Source organism: Condylura cristata, unplaced genomic scaffold, assembly GCF_000260355.1.
Source record: "Condylura cristata isolate star-nosed mole 26May11 unplaced genomic scaffold, ConCri1.0 scaffold00010, whole genome shotgun sequence".
Lineage (NCBI taxonomy): Eukaryota > Metazoa > Chordata > Mammalia > Eulipotyphla > Talpidae > Condylura > Condylura cristata.
This window is the reverse complement of record NW_004567111.1, coordinates 53242075-53261873: the sequence shown is the minus strand read 5'-3', so window position 1 is coordinate 53261873 and position 19799 is coordinate 53242075. Positions and strand designations below refer to the sequence as shown.

Below are 19799 nucleotides of genomic sequence, written 5' to 3'. Positions count from 1 at the left end.
TTTCACTTACTGTTCCATAACTACTGTATGTAAGAACAAACCATAAAATACTATTTATTGCTTAGAGATTCTCATACTTAATTTTGAAAAGTTGGCAATTATTTTATTATTATTAGAAATCTGGTAACCAAAATGGACTTAAATTGCGCCTTTGATGATCAGTGTTCTGTAGAGGTAAGTTTTTTGACCAAGAATGGTCTCTTGGAGCATTCTTATTATTTCTCAGAATAGTTTAATACAATTAAGGTACACTTCTCAAAAATAAATCACAAGCATTTTGTTGAAAATACAAATATTGTGAAACTGAGTGCAAGTCCTACTCAATAAGCCTGTGATATAGTTGCTTCATTTTACTTAACAAGTAAATCTTCCCTGAATTTAAAAAGAAAAAAGCAATACCTCCACCCCCCCAATACCATATCATTCTCTATAAGGTACTTTTCTGGATAAAGTGATGATCAAATATTTATAATTGGAAAGAATGTTAAGTTTAAGCTTTCTTACAGTGCAGATAGAGGGAAATAGCATTGAGTTTGTGTTTTTAAAAATTAAAATAGAAACTAAAAAGAGGTCATGTACCTGCAGTTTACCTGAACAATAATTTTCAAATTATTTTTAGATGGAAGAAGGAAAGTTTTTTTTAAATAAATTAATATTTAGGTTAAAAACATAGTACACTGTAAAGTAGCCAAAACAATTTAAAGTTCCTGCAAACAAGGCACATTGCATTTATAGAATGTAAAACATCCTTCCTTCTAAGAGATTTATGGGTTCATTTGGACAGGATAAAAAATTAAACCTATTAAGTGATGTAGAGGTTGTTTTTCATTTTTTGATTATGGAAAGAAAAGGAAATCTGTTTCCTCCCCTCCAACTTGTGTTTATATGAGTTATTCACATAGTACGAGTCTTTTCTTATTTGTTTATATAAATTTAAATTTTAATGGTTTGTTGGGTTTTGATTTTTATTCACAACTTTGTTCCTTTTTAGTTGATAATAAGTAAAACCTTATATTACTGGTGCAATCTTTGTGTTTGTGTTATTTTCCCTTAACAGAAGCAATCTGATTATTTGGCTTGGGGCATTTTTGTTTTGTTTTTTCTTTTGTTTTGGCAGGTATCTGAGTCTTTACTTGTGCAGACTCCAGCTGTGCCTCCTGGCCCATGCCTCCCTCCCAGAGTACAGGGTAGACCCAAAGCAAAAGAAATACAGTTACGATGGGGTAATTTCCATTTTAGTAATAAATTATGATTAAGTTAGTGCTAAATATGCTCCTCTTATTAAATTGCATAAATCTTTCCACTTTTAGGACCCCCTCTCGTCGATGGTGGATCACCTATTTCCTGCTATGGTGTGGAAATGTCTCCTGTAGAAAAAGATGAACCCAGAGAAATTTACCAAGGTTCTGAAGTAGAATGTACTGTGAGCAACCTTCTTCCTGGAAAGACTTACAGCTTCAGATTGCGTGCAGCCAACAAAATGGGGGTAGGAAAACATATTGACTAAATTACAATCAATGTGTTTCATTTTAATACATATTATCACTTCTTTTATTTGGCTATTTTGGTTTATGTGACTCCATTGATAAGTAAAAGGTCAGTATATACCATGATCTAATTGTTTTAGAATTTCAGTATTTTAAACCTCACTTAACTGTTTTTGTCACTTTGGACTTTAAGTGGACTAAATTTGCCATTCAGGTAGTGCTAGTAGAGTTTACTTGGTAAATTTAAAAGTATGTATTTCACATAATGAAAGTACTTAGAAAAGTTAAGTTTTTGAGACTGGTTATATGCAGTATTTTCTTTCAGTTATGATTCATGTTTTGCCTAAGGGAAAAGAATTTATGTTTTCAGCATTTCTTGTTTTGTGTAATTTTCTCTTTTTTTAATTAATCATGTATCTGTACAACCTCATGAAAATAGTCAAAATAGGTGATATCTCCATTTTACAACTGAAGAAACCAGGGCTTAGAAAAACTACATATTTTGCTCACCATCTCACAAACTAAAAGTAGTATAGAGGTAAAACACAGACTCAAGTTTGTCAGACTCCAGACTGAAGTTTCTCCTCGTCCTACATTATTTCAGATTTTTGTGAACTGAAGTGTATTTTATACCCTATTTTCCAACTGAGTTCAGTACTTATATGTATAAACCTATTTCAATTTTTTTATATGTCATATTTATGTACTGTGTTGGCAGTTCTTACATGATTCTTCCTGCCCAATGTTATCATTTTGTCAGCCCCAGAAAAGCTGCAAGCATTGGCGTAGCATCTTTTTTTCTTTTAAAGATTAGTTATTTATACATACAGAACTGGGGTACAAGCCAGAGGTGCAGGGACGGTGAGAGGATTCACCACACACAGAGCGGGGAGCAGAACAGGCAGATGGATGAAGCACACTGCTGAGGGGAGCAGCGGGCGGGTCAGGAGAGGTCTGCTGTGCCATGTGGTCACCTCCAGGGCAGGTGGGGATCGAACTCATGCTGAAGTGACTTTAGCTTCTTAGTGCTGTGCTTTAACCCACTACGCCACCAGGGAGGGCCTGGCATAGCATCTTTAATACTTGTGCCCTCAATCTATTTTCAGGTTTGATAATTTGTCAAAGTGATTTTAGCATTTGCTTTCTGTGTGTCCAGAAATATGTATTTTAGACTCTTGGAAAGCTATTCTAAATTTTAAGATTTAATTTGTACTAACTTCACCCATGCCTTTAATTGGTATCTACTCCATAATCCCTCACAATTTTTTCTGACATATTCTACCTACCTAATTCCCCAGTGCCCTGCCTTTTTTACAAAAACCAGTTCATGAAGGAATAAAGAGCAAGAGATGGAAATATATATAGTAAGTGAGATTTTAAAATAACCCACACTCTCACCTCCATGATCATTAAATCATCAAATCTTTTTTACTTTTCATGAATGCTTTTTGAATTTTATTATGGTTCTGGTGATGCACATCTTATAAAATGTGAACTTGTTTTTCTGAATCATACACAATGATGAAAACCAATGTTACTTCAAACAAATGATTAGAATTACATTATGAATAGTTAGTCTTCATGGAAAGGGATGAAACACTTTACTTGCACCTAATTAGTTGTGAGTATTGCTGTAGAATTGTGTAATCAGTGGCTTAAAAGAAAATTGGTTATATTTGTTATTCTAGTTTGGACCATTTTCAGAAAAATGTGATATTACCACAGCCCCTGGGCCACCAGGTCAGTGCAAGCCCCCTCAAGTAACATGCAGATCTGCGACTTGTGCACAAGTGAATTGGGAGGTAGGTATTATAATTTCCATCAACCTTAAGCAGTTAGAATAGTTAGTATGAAATAAGAGGATATTGTTTATTTTTGCATCTTTAATGATAGAGTAAGAATTAGATAAGTTGGTGTGGTAAAAAGTAAATTCTTTTTTACTCTTTGAAGTATGTCAGTCAGTCATACTCGCTTTACAAGTATTTAGACTTGTTCATCATGTACTTTGTATTTTTTCAAAGACCTTGTCTCAGTACAAGCTCTTTAGTCACTGGTAAACTTATGTTCAGAACAAATATTCATAGGAGTTAGTATAATATTCTATTATACTTATTATCTCCATTGTATTTATTGTGTATAGTAATAATCAGTAATGATAATTATATTTTCCGTTTCCTTTGAAATATAACAAAGAAAATATCCTTGTAAGATTTAACGTATTGTATTACTTAATAGAATTATTTTGAAATATGTTTGTCTTAAAATACTTTTTCTAAAGTGACTCAAGTAATTTTGTTACTTCCAGGTCAAAACAAAATTGTATTTTTGGCGAACCTTAAATTCAGGAGGACTTAAAGAATAAAAATGTAATAGTTGAACAGTTTTAATTCTACTTAAATGTTTTAAATAATTTCAAAAGAAATCCAGTTTTTGCTACCCTCAGGTAGTAAACATTTTTTCCTGAAATCTGCTTTATCAATATTTAAACTTAAAATCATTACTCTTTTCTTAATTTAAAGGTCCCTATGAGCAATGGAACCGATGTTACTGAATATCGATTAGAATGGGGAGGAGTTGAAGGAAGTATGCAGATATGTTACTGTGGACCTGGTCTCAGTTATGAAATAAAGGGACTTTTACCAGCAACTACCTATTATTGCAGAGTTCAGGTAAAAGGAATCAATGTTCTATCAGTTATAGTCAGAGTTTTGTATTTGATGAGCATTTGCATGACCCTGTTTTTGTTAACTTAAGGACTCTGTTAATTTGTAGGCTCTGAGTGTTGTGGGTGCAGGCCCTTTCAGTGAGGTGATAGCATGTGTGACTCCACCATCAGTTCCTGCTATTGTGACTTGTCTTCAAGAAATAAGTGATTATGATATAGAAAATTCCTGTTATTCACCTTCTACATGCCTTGCAATCAGTTGGGAAAAACCTTGTGACCATGGCTCAGAAATCCTTGCCTACAGCATAGACTTTGGAGATAAACAACCTTTGACAGTGGGAAAGGTTACAAGCTATATTATAGACAATTTGCAACCAGATACAACATACAGGTACATTTAAGAACTATTTTAATTTTTTACAGAGATCAGAGAGATACTTTAAATAGAGCAATAATAAACTTAGCTTTCATTCTTTTTTCTTTTTTTTTTTTTTTTTTTAACATGGCTGTTAGAATACGAATTCAAGCCTTGAATAGCCTTGGAGCTGGGCCTTTCAGCCACATGATAAAATTAAAAACTAAGCCCCTCCCTCCTGATCCACCTCGTTTGGAATGTGTTGCCTTTAGCCACCAGAACCTTAAGCTGAAATGGGGAGAGGGAACCCCAAAAACATTGTCAACAGATTCTGTTCAGTACCACCTTCAGATGGAGGACAAAAATGGAAGGTAAGTGTTCATAATTGCTTCTTCATTATATAGTTTTGAATTTTAACTGTGCAAGTTTTTATAAATAGAAGTAAATAGGGCTTTTTCAAAAACAATTCTCAAATTATTTCCGAATGTGCTATTTTTCACAGCATCAGAAACACACAATGAAGATTTCCTGTGAATAGAATATTGAGAGAAAAAATTTTAAGTGGACTATTCTTTGGTTCTCTAATCTACTTCCAGTGCTCACCAACACTTATTTTCAGCAAAAGGCAATAATTACAATAAATGATTAATTGGATTATGGCCTCTGAGAAACTTGAGAACTGGGATTGGGTCTTACTTTTTTCCACACCCCCATCACAGATCCTGCACATGGTTCAGTTCTTCACTGTCACATCTCAGACGTACTATATTAATTATCCAGTTCCCTTACTATTTAGCCTTTTACTGTGCTCCCATCTTTTACATTTTCAGCACATCCATACTACATACTCTACCCAACTAAGTCAAACATTTAGTGTTAACACAAGTATTTATAATGTTAAGACTCTCTTTTATTTTTTCCTAATGTCGTATGCCATATACAAAGTGTTTTATAAGCCTTCGGTACTTTAAAAATTTGTATTTTACCTTTCTGCTTTTCACTCAATTAATATAATTATATAGCTTATGGATTCAGAGAACTAGTGACAATTTTTCCTTATGCACTCTGTTTTTTGGATTTAGTGAAGTATTTAAATAATAGAGCATATGCTGCTTATAGTGAATATTCTCTTATCAGAAATATTTACACATTTAAAAATATATAGGGAATTAAAGATACTGGATTACCAGTAAATGCATTACATGGAGTGAACACTAATGATAATTTCCTAAAACCTGTACCTTGATGAATGTTAGTTAGCCTTTGTTTTTGACAGAATTTTAATATTCTTTGTAGCTTTAATGCTAGAAAGAGGTTCTTTTCCTTGCCACCACTGGACTATGGTTTAGATATTTACTATTAATATATGCTGTTATTGCTGGGTAAATCTGTTAAGTTCTTTTCATCCCTTTTATATCATTTACATTTGGCATAGTGCAAGAAGCCTTACCTGAAGCAAGTCTAAAATGTTTGGTTGAAAGATAAATATTCTATTAAATAAGATTCTAGTTTGGTCTACATTCTGTTATAGAAGTTCAAACTTAAATATAAATAGCATCTAGGAAGCTGTAGGAATGGTGGCTTTTAGTAATGAAAAACAGAAATTAAAACCTTTTATGATACTGTAAACGTATCATAAAAGGAGTAGGAAAGTGATTAAAAATATTAAATTTACTAAGTTAAATTAATTTTATATTTTTATCACTTTCCTACTCCTTGATTTTTGCAGCTATTTATACTTGCTGTGGGGTCATGTTAGAATGCTACTTCAGCTTATTCCCTGGCCACAACTTTTGTCACTGGACAGCCTTTTTCAATGTTTTTACCACCGGTGTTTTCTTCTTATTAAAAAATATATTTTGGCCCTCCCTGGTGGTGCAGCAGGTTAAAGCACTGCACTAAGAAGCTTAAGCCACTTCTGAAGGAGTTTGATTCCCGCATGCCCGGGAGGTGGCCACATGGCTGGCAGACCTCTCCTGACCCGCCTGCTGTTCCTCTCAGCAGTGTACTTCGTCTTTCTGCTTGTTCTGTTCTCCATTCTGTCTCTGGTGAATCCTCTCTCTCTCCACATCTCTGGCCTGTACCCCGGTTCTGTATAAATAAATAAATAAATCTTTTTAAAAAATATATATATATATATATTGGAGGCTAAAGAGGCAAAGCTTATCTTTTTATTGTTTCAGTAGATGCTATTAGTGAAGTAATTGAATATTTCTTTATTTTTAAACTGACTATAGTTTCTAACCTCCTAGAACTATATAAACAGTCATAATTACCCAGTTACCAATCAGAACATAGGATAACATAGCTGATGTTAAACTTTGCACCAATATAAAGTCAATTTTAAAAAATTAAACTTTCCATCAAACATTAATAGATTATTAATGGGAAATTGTATATTCTCTTATACTGTGATGTAAATATATAGAAAATAATCACTAAATCAACTAAAACTATATTAACTGATAATTGTCTTTTTCCTTATAGACAAGGAAAATTAAAAATGTAATCTCATATATCAGATCCTTACTATAGTTGATAAATTGTATACCTATCATTCTTAACTAGAAATTTATAGTGAAAATGTAGTGTTCTGTCTTTAAAAATATGCACATTAAAAGACAGCAACCAGAAAGTTGACAAGATGGAGTTACTGTGACTGGACATAGAATTTAGAAATTAATTTTGGGGAGACCATGACCAAATGCTAAATTTATAGTTTTGTGCCTTTCATTATCTGATGAGAAAACACAAATTTATTTGGTGTGATAAACCATTCTGGGTTATTACTCCATTATTTAGGAATAACTTACTACTTTTCCTAAATAATGTCCCACTATACTATTTTAGTGGTTTTCAAACATTTTTATAAGGTTGTCAAGATTTATTTTTAATAAGAATTATTTCCATTGTAGGTTTGTGTCTTTGTACAGAGGACCATGTCATACATACAAAGTACAAAGACTTAATGAGTCAACATCGTATAAATTCTGTATTCAAGCTTGTAATGAAGCTGGGGAAGGTCCTCTCTCCCAAGAATATAGTTTCACTACTCCAAAATCTGTCCCAGCTGCCTTGAAAGGTAAGTTTTACATCATTGAGTTATTTTTCTTTAATGATAATGTTAAAGGCATTTTTATATAATGTTTAATATATTGTTATTGAAATTTATCAGTGTGGTCGAATATTTAAATTACAAGAACAGACCCATCTACTAGGAGTTTCATTTAATAATGAGAGATTTTTATCTGGTTCATCAATACTTAGACATACTAGTTTTTGTCGCTGATATTTTTAATAATCTGACATAAAAATGCTAAATTTGAATACGTAGCATGGTATTCTCATAGGGTCCCTGTGCTATTTCTGCTATTAAAAGGGGAAAAATTACAAACTTCAGTTGTTTTGAGTCATTGTTATTTATTTGGATTTCAAGAAGAGAAAGAACTAAGTCATCTGTTAATCAAAACATAAACTCTTTATAAACTTGATTTCAAAATACATACATTTGTGTATATAAACATAGACATACCTCTTTTTATGGAACTTTGCAGTACTGCATTTTCATAAGATCCTCCACCAGCAAAAAATTACGATTCACTGAAGGCTCAGACGATAGCATTTTTTAAGCAGTAAAGTATTTTTAATTAATATTTATTATGTAGACATAATATTGTTTCACATTTAATAGACTATAGGATACTATAAACAGTTTTTCTATATACAGGAAAGAAGTTCTTGTGACTTGCATAATTTCTGTATTGTGAGTTTGTGGTTGTCTGGAACTAAGCCCACAGTGTCTCTGAGGTTTGCCTCTATAGAGATATAGATACATATAGATACTTCTAGATATTCTGTAGGTAGATGTATATAGATATATAAATAGCTTTAACATTAACTTTAGCAGAGTTCTCATTTTCCACTGACAAGGATTATACTCTGCATTTAGCCATTAAACATTAAAGTTCCTCATGTTCTGAGGACAAGTCACATTATAGTATAATGTCCTGGACCATGTACTTGAATTTATCAGTTATTAAACAGATCTATGGTTCACAAGACTGTTTTTTTATTGTCTATTAAAGTTGATGCTTTTCACTGAGTCATTTTTCTGTCCTCTTACCTGGTTTACTCTCTCTCGGTCTAAGATTGCTGAATACTCATCCCATTGTACTCTACTCTATTGAGTAGGCAATATAAGTTTTTAATTAAATATAATTATTTAAGTATATTTAATAATTATATCAGTGGGGGATTATTTTCAATTTCTTAAATTTCATGTTCAAGTAATGCTCTTTGAAAAACCTTGTTCTAAAACTGGTACTTAGTTCAATGAGAACATGTATGAGAAAATCTTTTGGTCATTCTGGCCATTGTAGCACCTGCAGATAATATGAGTGAACCATTGACTTTCTCTGTAAATTTCAAAAATTCATCAATACTTATGTCAAGTTCATAACTGAATTTTAAAGATTCCTTAAACTTACTTTGGTTAAACAAGTGTCTGTGTGATGTACCAAGTAGCTCAGATTTTCTTTTTTTTTTTTTGTCTATAGCCCCCAAAATAGAGAAAGTAAATGATCACATTTGTGAAATTGCATGGGAGTGTTTACAGCCAATGAAAGGTGATCCAGTTATTTACAATCTGCAAGTCATGGTGGGAAAAGATTCAGAATTCAAACAGGTTTGTGTCAAGATATAAATCTGTGATGGCATATTTTACCTTTCTCATTTTTATATATTTTCAATAGATGATTTACTGTCCTTGCTTTTCTAATTCAAAACCTTTTGTTAAGAAGTTACTCTGTTCCAAGGATTACTGTGTAGTATATCATGATTCAAAATTTAGGGGCATGAACTTTAGCTAAACAGATTATTCATTCATTCATCAAGTGTTTGTTAAATTTTCTGTGATATACTTAGGATACAACATTGAACAGAGAGTTCTTGCCTCCATGGAACTTTACACTCTGGTAGAAAAAGAGCCAGTAAGAGCAAATAAGCTTATCAGTATATCGTGTCAGATGGTGGTCAGTGCAGTGGAGACAAAATAAAATTTGATAAACGGAATAAAGGATACCAGGAGGATGGACAAATGCTATTTCATACAGGACAGTCATTTCTCATTTACACAGAGACCCAGAGGAAATGAGTATAGAGAGGAGTATTTCAGGAAGAGGAAGCAATAGGTGCAAAGACCCTGAGGCATTTAAGAGCATGACTTGCTAAATTTAGTGAATAAGCAGGAAGCCAGTGTAGTTGGGGTAGAGTGAGTATGGGAAGAATCAAATCAGATATTTAGACACTCCACCCCCAGTTTACACTACCCATGTGAGTGGTATGGGAAACACATAAGACATTATAGTTATACTATATAGTCCATGAGCAATGAGAAAACAACGGATAGAGTATTTTGACCAGAGTAGTCACATGATCAGAGATAAGAGATAGTCTTTTTTTGTAGAGTGGCACAGGGCAGAAGCAGAGAAGACCAGTAAAAGGCTTTTACAATAATAGCATTATAGGGAAAAGCTTATAAACATGACAGTAAACACAATTATTACGGAGCCTAGAAGAAATATCACCTCCTGGCCACAAAATTCAAAGCTATCCCCCTAAAGTCAGATGAACACTGACAGCTCCCCATTTTGTTAAAACTTCTACCAAAAAATTAAGTTTTTCATGTAACTGTAGTATTTAATTTGATTTTCCTGTTTTGCTGTCAACTTTCTAGGTTTTTAAGGACCTTTAAACTGAGTTTAGTGTCTTTTCCCCACTAGGAAATTGATGATCTATTTCATTTCAGTTTTATACTGTTGTAATAACTAAAAACAATAGAGTATTTTTGATAGGATTTTCTTTCAATATTTGTTACATATAGAGGTATAATTTCTTAACTGATATTACAAAGGATCCAAAGAGATTAGATTGGGCATGTGATTGTTTTTCTTTATTAAGCCATCTGCAAATTGACTTGATTAGATTGGAATATAATTTTCAGATAAGCAGGTTTCCTTCCAAGGAAGAATAAATGTCAAAAAAAAAAAAAAAGAATGTAATTGTATTACATATTTAAAAGAAATAGGGATCCCACATTTGAGTAGTATATGAATTTTAGTAAACTTGTATTGCTACATAAAGCAACAGTGCTAATTCTAATTGAACTTTAAAAAGCTAAACTAAGGGGCTGTGGTGTGATGGTTCATGGGTGAATTGGTGGTAGGAATCCTACAGGAACTACACCTGAGAGGAGAAAGCAAACACTGTGCAAAAAAAAATGAACAATGATGTAAAATATATATATTTATAAATAAATATTTCTAAAACATAAGATGAAGTTAAATTAACCCTATCATCATATTTGCTTACTTTAGAACCTCTCCTCACCTGCCCACTGCTCCCCTCAGCAGTGTACTTCATCAGTCTGCCTGTTCTGCACCCCACTCTGTCTGGTGAATCCTCTCACCCCCCCCCTCTCCTGCACCCCAGTTCTGTTTGCATAAATGATAAAATCTTTAAAATATATACAAACATGTATATACTCATCTAAATCACTTAAATGTTTATAAAATTTTTTAACCTGTTAGCAAGCTATATTCTGAAGGCTTTTTTGAAGGTTATTTTTTAAGAATTTGTTTTTACTCATGAATTTAGTTTTGTTTTTTTTTTTTTTAAGATTTATTTATGTATACAGAACTGGGGTACAGGGCAGAGGTACAGAAACAGTAAGAGGATTCACCAGAGATTCACCAAAACCAGTGGAGAGCAGAACAGGATGATTGATGAAGTACACTGCTGAAGGGAGCAGCAGGTCATGAGAGGTCTGCTACACCATGTGGGTCACCTCACTGGCTGGGAATCGAACTCATGCTGTAGCTTCTTAGTGCTGTGCTTTAACCCACTGCACCACCAGGGAGGGCCCAGCTTAGGGGTTTTCTCTGCGCTATTACTGCAAGGACCTGAATTCAATCCCCAGCCAGAGAGCTAACCTATAGAGTACAGCAGACCTCTCCTGTCATACCCGCTGTTCTCCTTAGCAGTGTATTTCAATAATTCTGCCTGTTCTGTTCACCACACTCTCTGGTGAAGCCTCTTATTCCCTGCAGCTCTGGCCTACATCCCAGTTCTCAAAAATAAATAAAACCTAAAAGTTAATCAAAATTTTAAAATTATAAGTAGTTACTAAGGGCCACATTGTTAACTTGCTGTGCTGATTTCAAGAAACTTTAGAATTTAGCAAACATACAGATTTTACAATTTTGACATTTTACATAATCAAACAAATTTTAAAAAGCACAATAAAGATAAAGCCTATGTGTGTAGTGGAAGTAACCTAGTACCAATAGATCTATATAGCATTAGGAACTATTCATATTTTTATCAAAGGCATTATTTATGAGTTGATGGTTGCATTTTTAGGCTAGTCTTTAAAATCCTGTAATGTCTAGGGATCTGAAAGCAAATTAGTCAGACAACAAGAAGTACTTATGACCCTGTCCAGACTTAGAAACACATTCTTCCCTTTCTTCATCCCTCTGATCATTCAGTAGCTTTGCCTGAATGCTTACTGTCTTCTTGCTGCCTGTAGAAAACTGCCTGTAGCACCTTACCTATGGTAGCTCCTTTTTTTTAAATTACACTGTCCCTCTGACTTTCACCTTCCACTGTCACTACGCATTATAACTCCTAAAATACACAGTATAACTGATCTTAAAAGCATTAGGAAAAATACTTGTTTGCTTGGGGAAAATCATACCAAAAATGAGATGTCTGCTAACTTCTTTTAGTCCTCTTAATTGTGTATACATTTTTTAAAAGCAAGTGCTTCTTAAACAAAACAGCATTTCAAATGTTACATATAGCAAGGTGAAGTGAAAATATTGGGAAACTGTAGAGCCACTTTGAAAGTAGATCAACCCTACATGGGACTCTATACTTAAGGCAAATATTGTGTTAGAATGTTTTATATTACAAGTACATATCTTCCTCTACTCATGATGAGATTGGTCCTAATAAGACCATGATAAGCTGAAAATACCCTAAGTCAAAAATGCATTTAATACACCTACCCTACTGACCCTGATATTTTAGCCTACATAAACATGCACTATTAGCCTCTAGCTGGGCAAAATCTAATATAAAGCCTATTTTATAATAAAATGTTAAAGACCTCATATCATTTAATTGAATATTGTGCTGAAATCTGAAAAACAGTACATAATTCAAAATATGAAATACAGTTCTACCAAATGGATTGATTACAAATGAAATACATAATACAATGAAATGAGGGTGGGATCAAGAAAAACCAGCTTGAACTCAGACAAGTAAGCATAAATCCTTGTAGGGAGAAACTCAGTCAGGTCATCAAGGATATAATTGCTCTCACAACCTTAGTACTAGAGAACTTTCTTTGACATGATTGTGAGGGAAAAAAGGCACCTGGTTTACAAAGCCATTCCTAAGCGGGTATTTTCCAGGGCTTTGCTTAATGCATTCAGGGGCTACCTCTGGAATATGAAGTGAGGTCAGCTACAAGTTCATGGGCTGGGTCAGGGAGCTGTCAAAACCCAGTCCAAAATCAGGTTACTGGTTCCAATGTAAGAGAAGAAGTGTGAGGACAGTATCTGTACAATCTCTCTCTCTCTCTCAAACATCTGAATGTAGAGTCTCACAAGCATTGTTCCTCAGGATACCCACAGTTCTGATTGTTGTTCTTTTTAAGTTCCAAGTGTTTCTTAAATAAGTGAGAAACTACTTTTCATGCTTTTGGGGAGGTTAGTAAATTTTTTCTTCTTTTTGGTTTGTATAACTTACGTGATTTAGGAGAATAAATTCATCCCTCCTCAGCCAAGTGATTCTTAGTAGTTCACAATCAAGAATTATTCTAAAAGCACCAAGTTTATTTACAGCTCCTTCAGCAGTTACAGAGAGTAAGAATGGCAGATATAAAAATTATATAGTACTTGTTTATTTTGGTTATTTGTAATAGTTTTTAGTGTTCTCTTATTTTGATAGTGGCAAAATAATTTGCAATATAGTATGTTCATCCATTACAGAGGATCACATTAGTCATGTGTTATTTAAAGACAATTAAGTTACAAGCCATATATTATTGTATTGGTCCCAACAGGCTATATGCCATCTAGATTTGTGTGATTACACTCTATAACATTCACATGATGGCAAAATTACCTAACAGCATATTTCTCAGACATAATACCTGATGTTTAGTGGTGCATAGTGATTTTTTTGGTGCATTTCCCAAATTTTGAGACCACACATGCTTGCTTTTTTTTTTTTTTTTTTAAAGATTTATTTGTACATACAGAACTGGGGTACAGGCCAGAGGCTCAGGGGCGGTGAGAGGCTTCACCAGAGACAGAGTGGGGAGCAGAACAGGCAGATCGACGAAGTACACTGCTGAGGGAAGCAGCGGGCAGGCCAGGAGAGGTCTGCCACACCATGTGGTCACCTCCGGGGCAGGCGGGAATCGAACTCATGGGAAGTGGCTTTAGCTTGTCAGTGCTGTGCTTTAACCCGCTGCGCCACCAGGGAGGGCCAAAGGGTTTTTAATAAGACTGAATTCAGTCTCAAAGTCTTTCTAAAATCATTATCTTATGCTAACTGTAATACTAATGCTAACAGTAATACTAAGCCTAATACCATTTGTTGAGGTTTTTCTCCTAACCATATTATCATATGGTTACATATAAGTTACATATATTACCGTGTTCATTTGAAGGTAAATGGAAAGTAATTTATTTATATATTTATATTTTTATATATATATATGTATATTGTATCATTGATCATTTTTGTACAATGTATGCTTGTATTTAGGTGTAGTCCCCATAAAATTCCCACCACCAATTCACCCATGTCCTATCACCATAGTCCCTTGTGCTCTTCTCTCCCATTTTCATCCTTCTTCCTTTACCTCCTCCTTTGCAGAATGTCTGATTTATAGTTGCCTGCAAATTTTTTTGTTGTTATTTTTTTTCCTGGTCCCTTATTTGGTTCCCTTGTATTCCTCTTTCAAGTAAAGCTATCTGATAGTTTTCTTTTTCCTTCTGGCTTACTTCATTGAGCATAATCCATGTTGCTGCAAATGGTATGAGTTTGTCTTTTTGATTGCTGAATAATATTCCATTTGTGTGTGTGTGTGTGTGTGTGTGTGTGTGTGTGTGTGTGTGTGTGTACCACATCTTCTTGATCCAGTTGTCTGTTTTGGGGCATTTGGGTTGCCTCCACAGCTTATCCATTGTAAATAGTGCTGCAATAGACATGGGGGTGCAGGTATCCTTTCAAATTGATGTTTTTGTGCCCTTTGGGTTGATTCCTAGAAGTGGAATTGCTGGGTCATATGGAAGCTCCAGTTTTAGTGGCTTCAGGAACCTCCACACAGCTTGGAGGTTAAAAACAAACATAAGCATGACCTATTATATCTATCAAACATATTTTCTAAACCAACCTCGTATGTGTACTATTATTTCACACTTCTTTCTCATATAATCTCCTGATTTAAGTTAATCCTCTTACCATCCAGACTTGAACCATTTCTATACTCCCACTGTGTAGGATGAATCAAAAAACATTCTACTTCAGGCCTCCCTGGTGGCACAAGGGGTTAAGTGTCAACATTAGGAAGCTATCAGTAGCCACTGCAACATGAGTTCAATCCCCAGCCGAGGAGCTGACCCACATGGCAGACCTCTCCTGCTTCATGTGTTGCAGTGTATTTTAGTAGACCTGCCTGTTCTGCTCCCTACTCTGTTTCTGGTGAATCCTCTCACTGCCCCTGCATCTCTGGCCTATACCCTAGTTCTGTATGCATAAATAAATAAATCTTTTTAAAAAGGGGAAGGGGGATAATGGGGCACAAGGTTAGACACTGTTCTTTTTCATGGGATGATTTCACAAAAGTTTGGCTTCTCACACTTAAAGAAACCAGTGAAGTGCCTATGAGCTGATTTTGCTTGTTCTCTAGCTACTTTTAGGATACGTCTTCACTCCTTTACTGGTCTGTAAATTCTGAGGCTAGGTCTCACATCTCTCTTGACCTTTTACAGTAGACAGGTAAATTCTTTCATAGACAGGTATTTTTAAAATGTCATTTAATAGTGCTTAAAAGATAAAAAGCAGTACCCATGTCAAAAATATAGCCTTCACATACAGCTTTTTTTCCTAATATTAACAGATTTACAAAGGTTCCGACTCTTCATTCCGGTATTCAAACCTTCAGCTGAACTGTGAATATCGTTTTCGTGTGTGTGCCATTCGCCAGTGCCAAGACCCTGTGGGGCATCAGGACCTAGTGGGTCCCTACAGCACCACCGTGCATTTCATCTCTCAGAGGACTGAGCCCCCAGCCAGCACCAGCAGAGACACTGTGGAAAGCACGAGGACCCGCCGGGCACTGAGTGACGAGCAGTGCGCAGCCGTCATCCTCGTGCTGTTTGCTTTCTTTTCCATTTTGATTGCCTTTATCATTCAGTACTTTGTAATCAAGTGAAAATATAACTTTATTTTTAATACTGTATTACATTTTATTTTGTCATGTACTAAAATTTCTGTATTGCTTTTACAAAAACAGTGGCCTTTGGCACTGGCATTGAGACTATATATAGCACATCATTTTTGCCATTTTCAGTGCTCATATTGTTAGGTGGAGGCTGGCACCTTATTAAAATGCAAGCCACAGAAATAGCATTTTGGGGTGTTTTGTTTGGGGCTTTTTTCCTTTTTTTTTTTTCTTTTTGGACTTGCCTTCTTAATACAACAAACTTTCTAAGAGGCAATGGTATATAATTGCAATTTTGACCAATCAGCATGAGTATAAAAGTGATAACCTGATCTGTTTTATAAAGGTTATGAAACCAGATGAAAATTTCAAAATGATTAAAACTTACACTAACATGCTATATAAAATTGTTAAAAGTCTGATGCTGTGAAAGCAATCTAGTGCTATATTTCTACCTCCTCATTTGTCTTAATTATTTGGTAAGTGGGATTATGATGAATAACTGGAGGGGCTTAGCAAACAAAAACTGGATGAAAGAATATACATGGGGGGGAAGCTTCTTGTTTGATAAATGTGGAGTTCTTCATTACAAATACATTCATGAGTTCACAGTAAATCACAAAGAAAGCACAGAGTTTTACTTGGCCTAAAAATATTTAATGTTTACTCAAAAAGTACCTCTTCACGTCTTGAGAACTTGTAAAAGAACGGTGAACTTCTAGATACTCCTTAAAAGTAATATAATCAAGTTTGAATTTGAAACTTACTTGGTTTTATGAGGCTTTGAACTATATATATATGCACCTACACATAGCATATCTAAAACTATACGAATCACGTGTAGATAATATAAATATATGCACACACACATTTTCACTCACTCCATCTACTTGATGTAGGCTAATTTGAAGAACTCCTGTAAGTTTTGCTGCTTCTCCCATAACTACTGCCATCGCCATCAGAATCATAATCAAACCTAACTTTTTTGTTTGGGGCACCAAATCTGAAGACAAAATTAATTTGCACCAGTAAACTTTGAGCTGCTTTCTTTCTTGAAAAACTAATGTTTAATGTAATGTCTGTTTGGATATTGTTCCAAATTGTTGACTGCATGTGGTTAATGTTGCATTAGAGCACTTTGCAATTGCATAATTCATTAATGTTTTGTGAGCTTGCATTTGTGAGTTATTGGATGATCAGATTGAATTTTGTCAAGTATCACATTGTACATCTTGCATAGATGTCAATGACTGCCAGTAATAATACAGTTTGCAATGAAACTATCTAAAAATCTTGTTTTATCACATCTGTCATCTGTAAAACACTTGTAACTAGCCTTTTTAATTTATTATTTGAATTTTAGGGTAGTGAATCACTAATTTTTAGTTGCTGAAGTTAGCATTTTAGTGATTACTGTAAGCACTTCTGTCAGTCCTTGGGAAAAAAACATGTTTTGTGCTTTGAAGAACTCTGAGGAATTTCTCTTTTAGAATGGGCATGTATTGTAATTGTTTTATGTCAAATGATTTATGCTGTAGAGAAAAAAACATTAATCTTTGTTCAAAAAAGAAGCGGATAAACTTGGCCTTCCAAGTGGTAAGAATGATCTGTCACTATAAAATACTGTATGTTTACATTTTATTTAATTTTAATCTCTTATTCATAGGCTGATAACCTTCCCCCAAAACAACAGTGATTACGATTGTTTTCTAGAAACTTCTTTAAAGTGCCACATTTGGCAATACAAATGAGTTTGAGTGTAATAGCCCAGAGATTTCTATATAGTTGAATGTCTAAAATGGTAAAATGTGCCACTGTAGCAGTTACAGTGGCTTATGTTTTTCATAGTGACTCAAATGAACTCCTATTTTTGATAGTAAATGTCATTTAATAGTGTCCTTGCCATTTGAGCCTCACTGCAAAATTAGTGCAGAGGAGAAACCAATTTTTAATGTAATCTTGATTTTACCTCATATACTGTACATTCCAAAAACTCTAAACTTTTTAAAGATTATACACTACCAAACATATCACCTTAAAGTTGTATAAGGTTGAACTTCATACAAATGGAAAAAATATAATCTCATAAAAATGCATAAACTATGTAGCAAAAGTATCTTTAAAATCCATGGAGAATAAAAGTTGTATCATTCTTTTTTGAGATATGTTTATTGTATTTATATGACTTGCCCCCTCTTTTAGAAAGTGAAATGTTAAAGTATCCCTTCTTGCAGTGGACATACAATTTCCCCAAAGGTATTAAAATCTTTAATGTTAGAGGACCCACATTTAGGAAAAAAACCAGGATGAATGAAGTAATGAAGTTAAGAGGTCATATCCAAGGGACTTCATTTTGTGCAATTCACTACATAACTTGCTTTCTTCACAAATGTAAAGAATACAGATGGGTCCAAGGTAAACTTCCCATTGTAAGAAAATCTCTGAGTTTACTTTTCCTGCATTCTTCCCCTGTTTCCACATTGTACTCAGGTCCCAGAACCTTCTGTGAATGGCACTGTGATCTGCCCTCAGATCTCCTCCCACCAGAAACATCTTCTCTCCTTATACTATGCCACAAGTTCAGCTCATTGACAGTTCTCACACATGCCATAGTAGGTCAACATTCCCTCACACTCATCCCCATTAAATGTTCTGTATTACATAGACCTGATCTGGAGATCAGGTTGTTGCTTTGTAAAAATCCAGGTTTATTGCAAATTGCAACAACTGCAGGTAGCTCAATAAACTTTAAAATGTTAAGCTGGAGATCAGGGCAATATTTTTGGATATAGAAGCATCACTCCACAGAAACAAGAGTCCAGCCTTGAGAAGAGTATAATTGTAGTAACAGTGTTGCACAGGTCACCTCCATAGATTGGAAATGGAATTTTATACATCGTGTTTGAGCATTGTATGAGATGGTTTCCAACACAAATACCTTGCTTCTTGTCAAATAGATTCTGCTGAAGCGCCCCTCGTGTATGGTGGTGGCTCAGCAAGCAAGTAAATGGTTTCCTAAAACCAGCCAGCCTACACCCTTTCCTCTTATCAGTATAGACAATGACTAACACACTTTTCAAGGTAAAATATATGCCCTTGAGAGTATCCATTTATTCAGTGATCATTTTCTCCCTAATGCGCTTTATAAGAGGAGAAAAGATACCGAAAATTTGACAGGACATCTAACATCTTAATCAAATGCTCAGTGTCCACTGTTGTGCCTTGAAGTGTTCAGATGCTAGAGGGGCTAAAGTTTCAAAACTGGATAGATGTCGCAATACCTGAGTAAGGTCAGAGTCCTCCCAGTTACTCTAATAAAGTATCAGTCAAGCATATATATGTGCCCTCATGTTTACTGAAACATTGTAATAGCCAACAGCTATTATAATAGCCAAAACCTGGAAACAACCTGAAGTGCTCATTGACTAACAAATGGGTAAAGATGATTTTTAAATATAGTGAAACCCTGGCATTTGCAACAACCTGGATGGAGCTAAAAGGCTGTTATTCTTAATGAAATAAGTCAGGAGAGAAGTACATCATTTCACTCCACTACTTGTATGTATGGAAACAAATCTTTGGACTATAAAGACCAAGCATTGTTGACCAAGGATGTGGGTAGAAACAGGAAAGCATGGATAGCAGTATGGTGAAGGACAGAATTGGATTTAGTAGTGACCTTGGTGCAGTGTATACACATAATGGTTGTCAATGAGACACCTGAAGCTTACTTAATGCAATGTTCAGTTAAAGCATAGAGAAGTCAAG

General features: G+C 34.5%; 1 protein-coding gene across 1 annotated transcript in view; it reads left to right on the top strand.

Annotated features, from left to right (window-relative positions):
* FNDC3A (fibronectin type III domain containing 3A) overlaps positions 1 to 18194 on the top strand; it is a 131476-nt gene extending 113282 nt beyond the window's left edge. Inside the window, exons 17-25 of the mRNA XM_004680249.2 lie at positions 1118 to 1223; positions 1311 to 1486; positions 3176 to 3289; positions 4007 to 4156; positions 4260 to 4543; positions 4666 to 4878; positions 7423 to 7589; positions 9064 to 9191; positions 15708 to 18194. Of these exons, the coding sequence (XP_004680306.1) occupies positions 1118 to 1223; positions 1311 to 1486; positions 3176 to 3289; positions 4007 to 4156; positions 4260 to 4543; positions 4666 to 4878; positions 7423 to 7589; positions 9064 to 9191; positions 15708 to 16022 (1653 nt within the window). The 3' untranslated portion in view covers positions 16023 to 18194. The remainder of the gene's footprint in view (positions 1 to 1117; positions 1224 to 1310; positions 1487 to 3175; positions 3290 to 4006; positions 4157 to 4259; positions 4544 to 4665; positions 4879 to 7422; positions 7590 to 9063; positions 9192 to 15707) is intronic.
* Positions 18195 to 19799: the final 1605 nt, after the last annotated feature.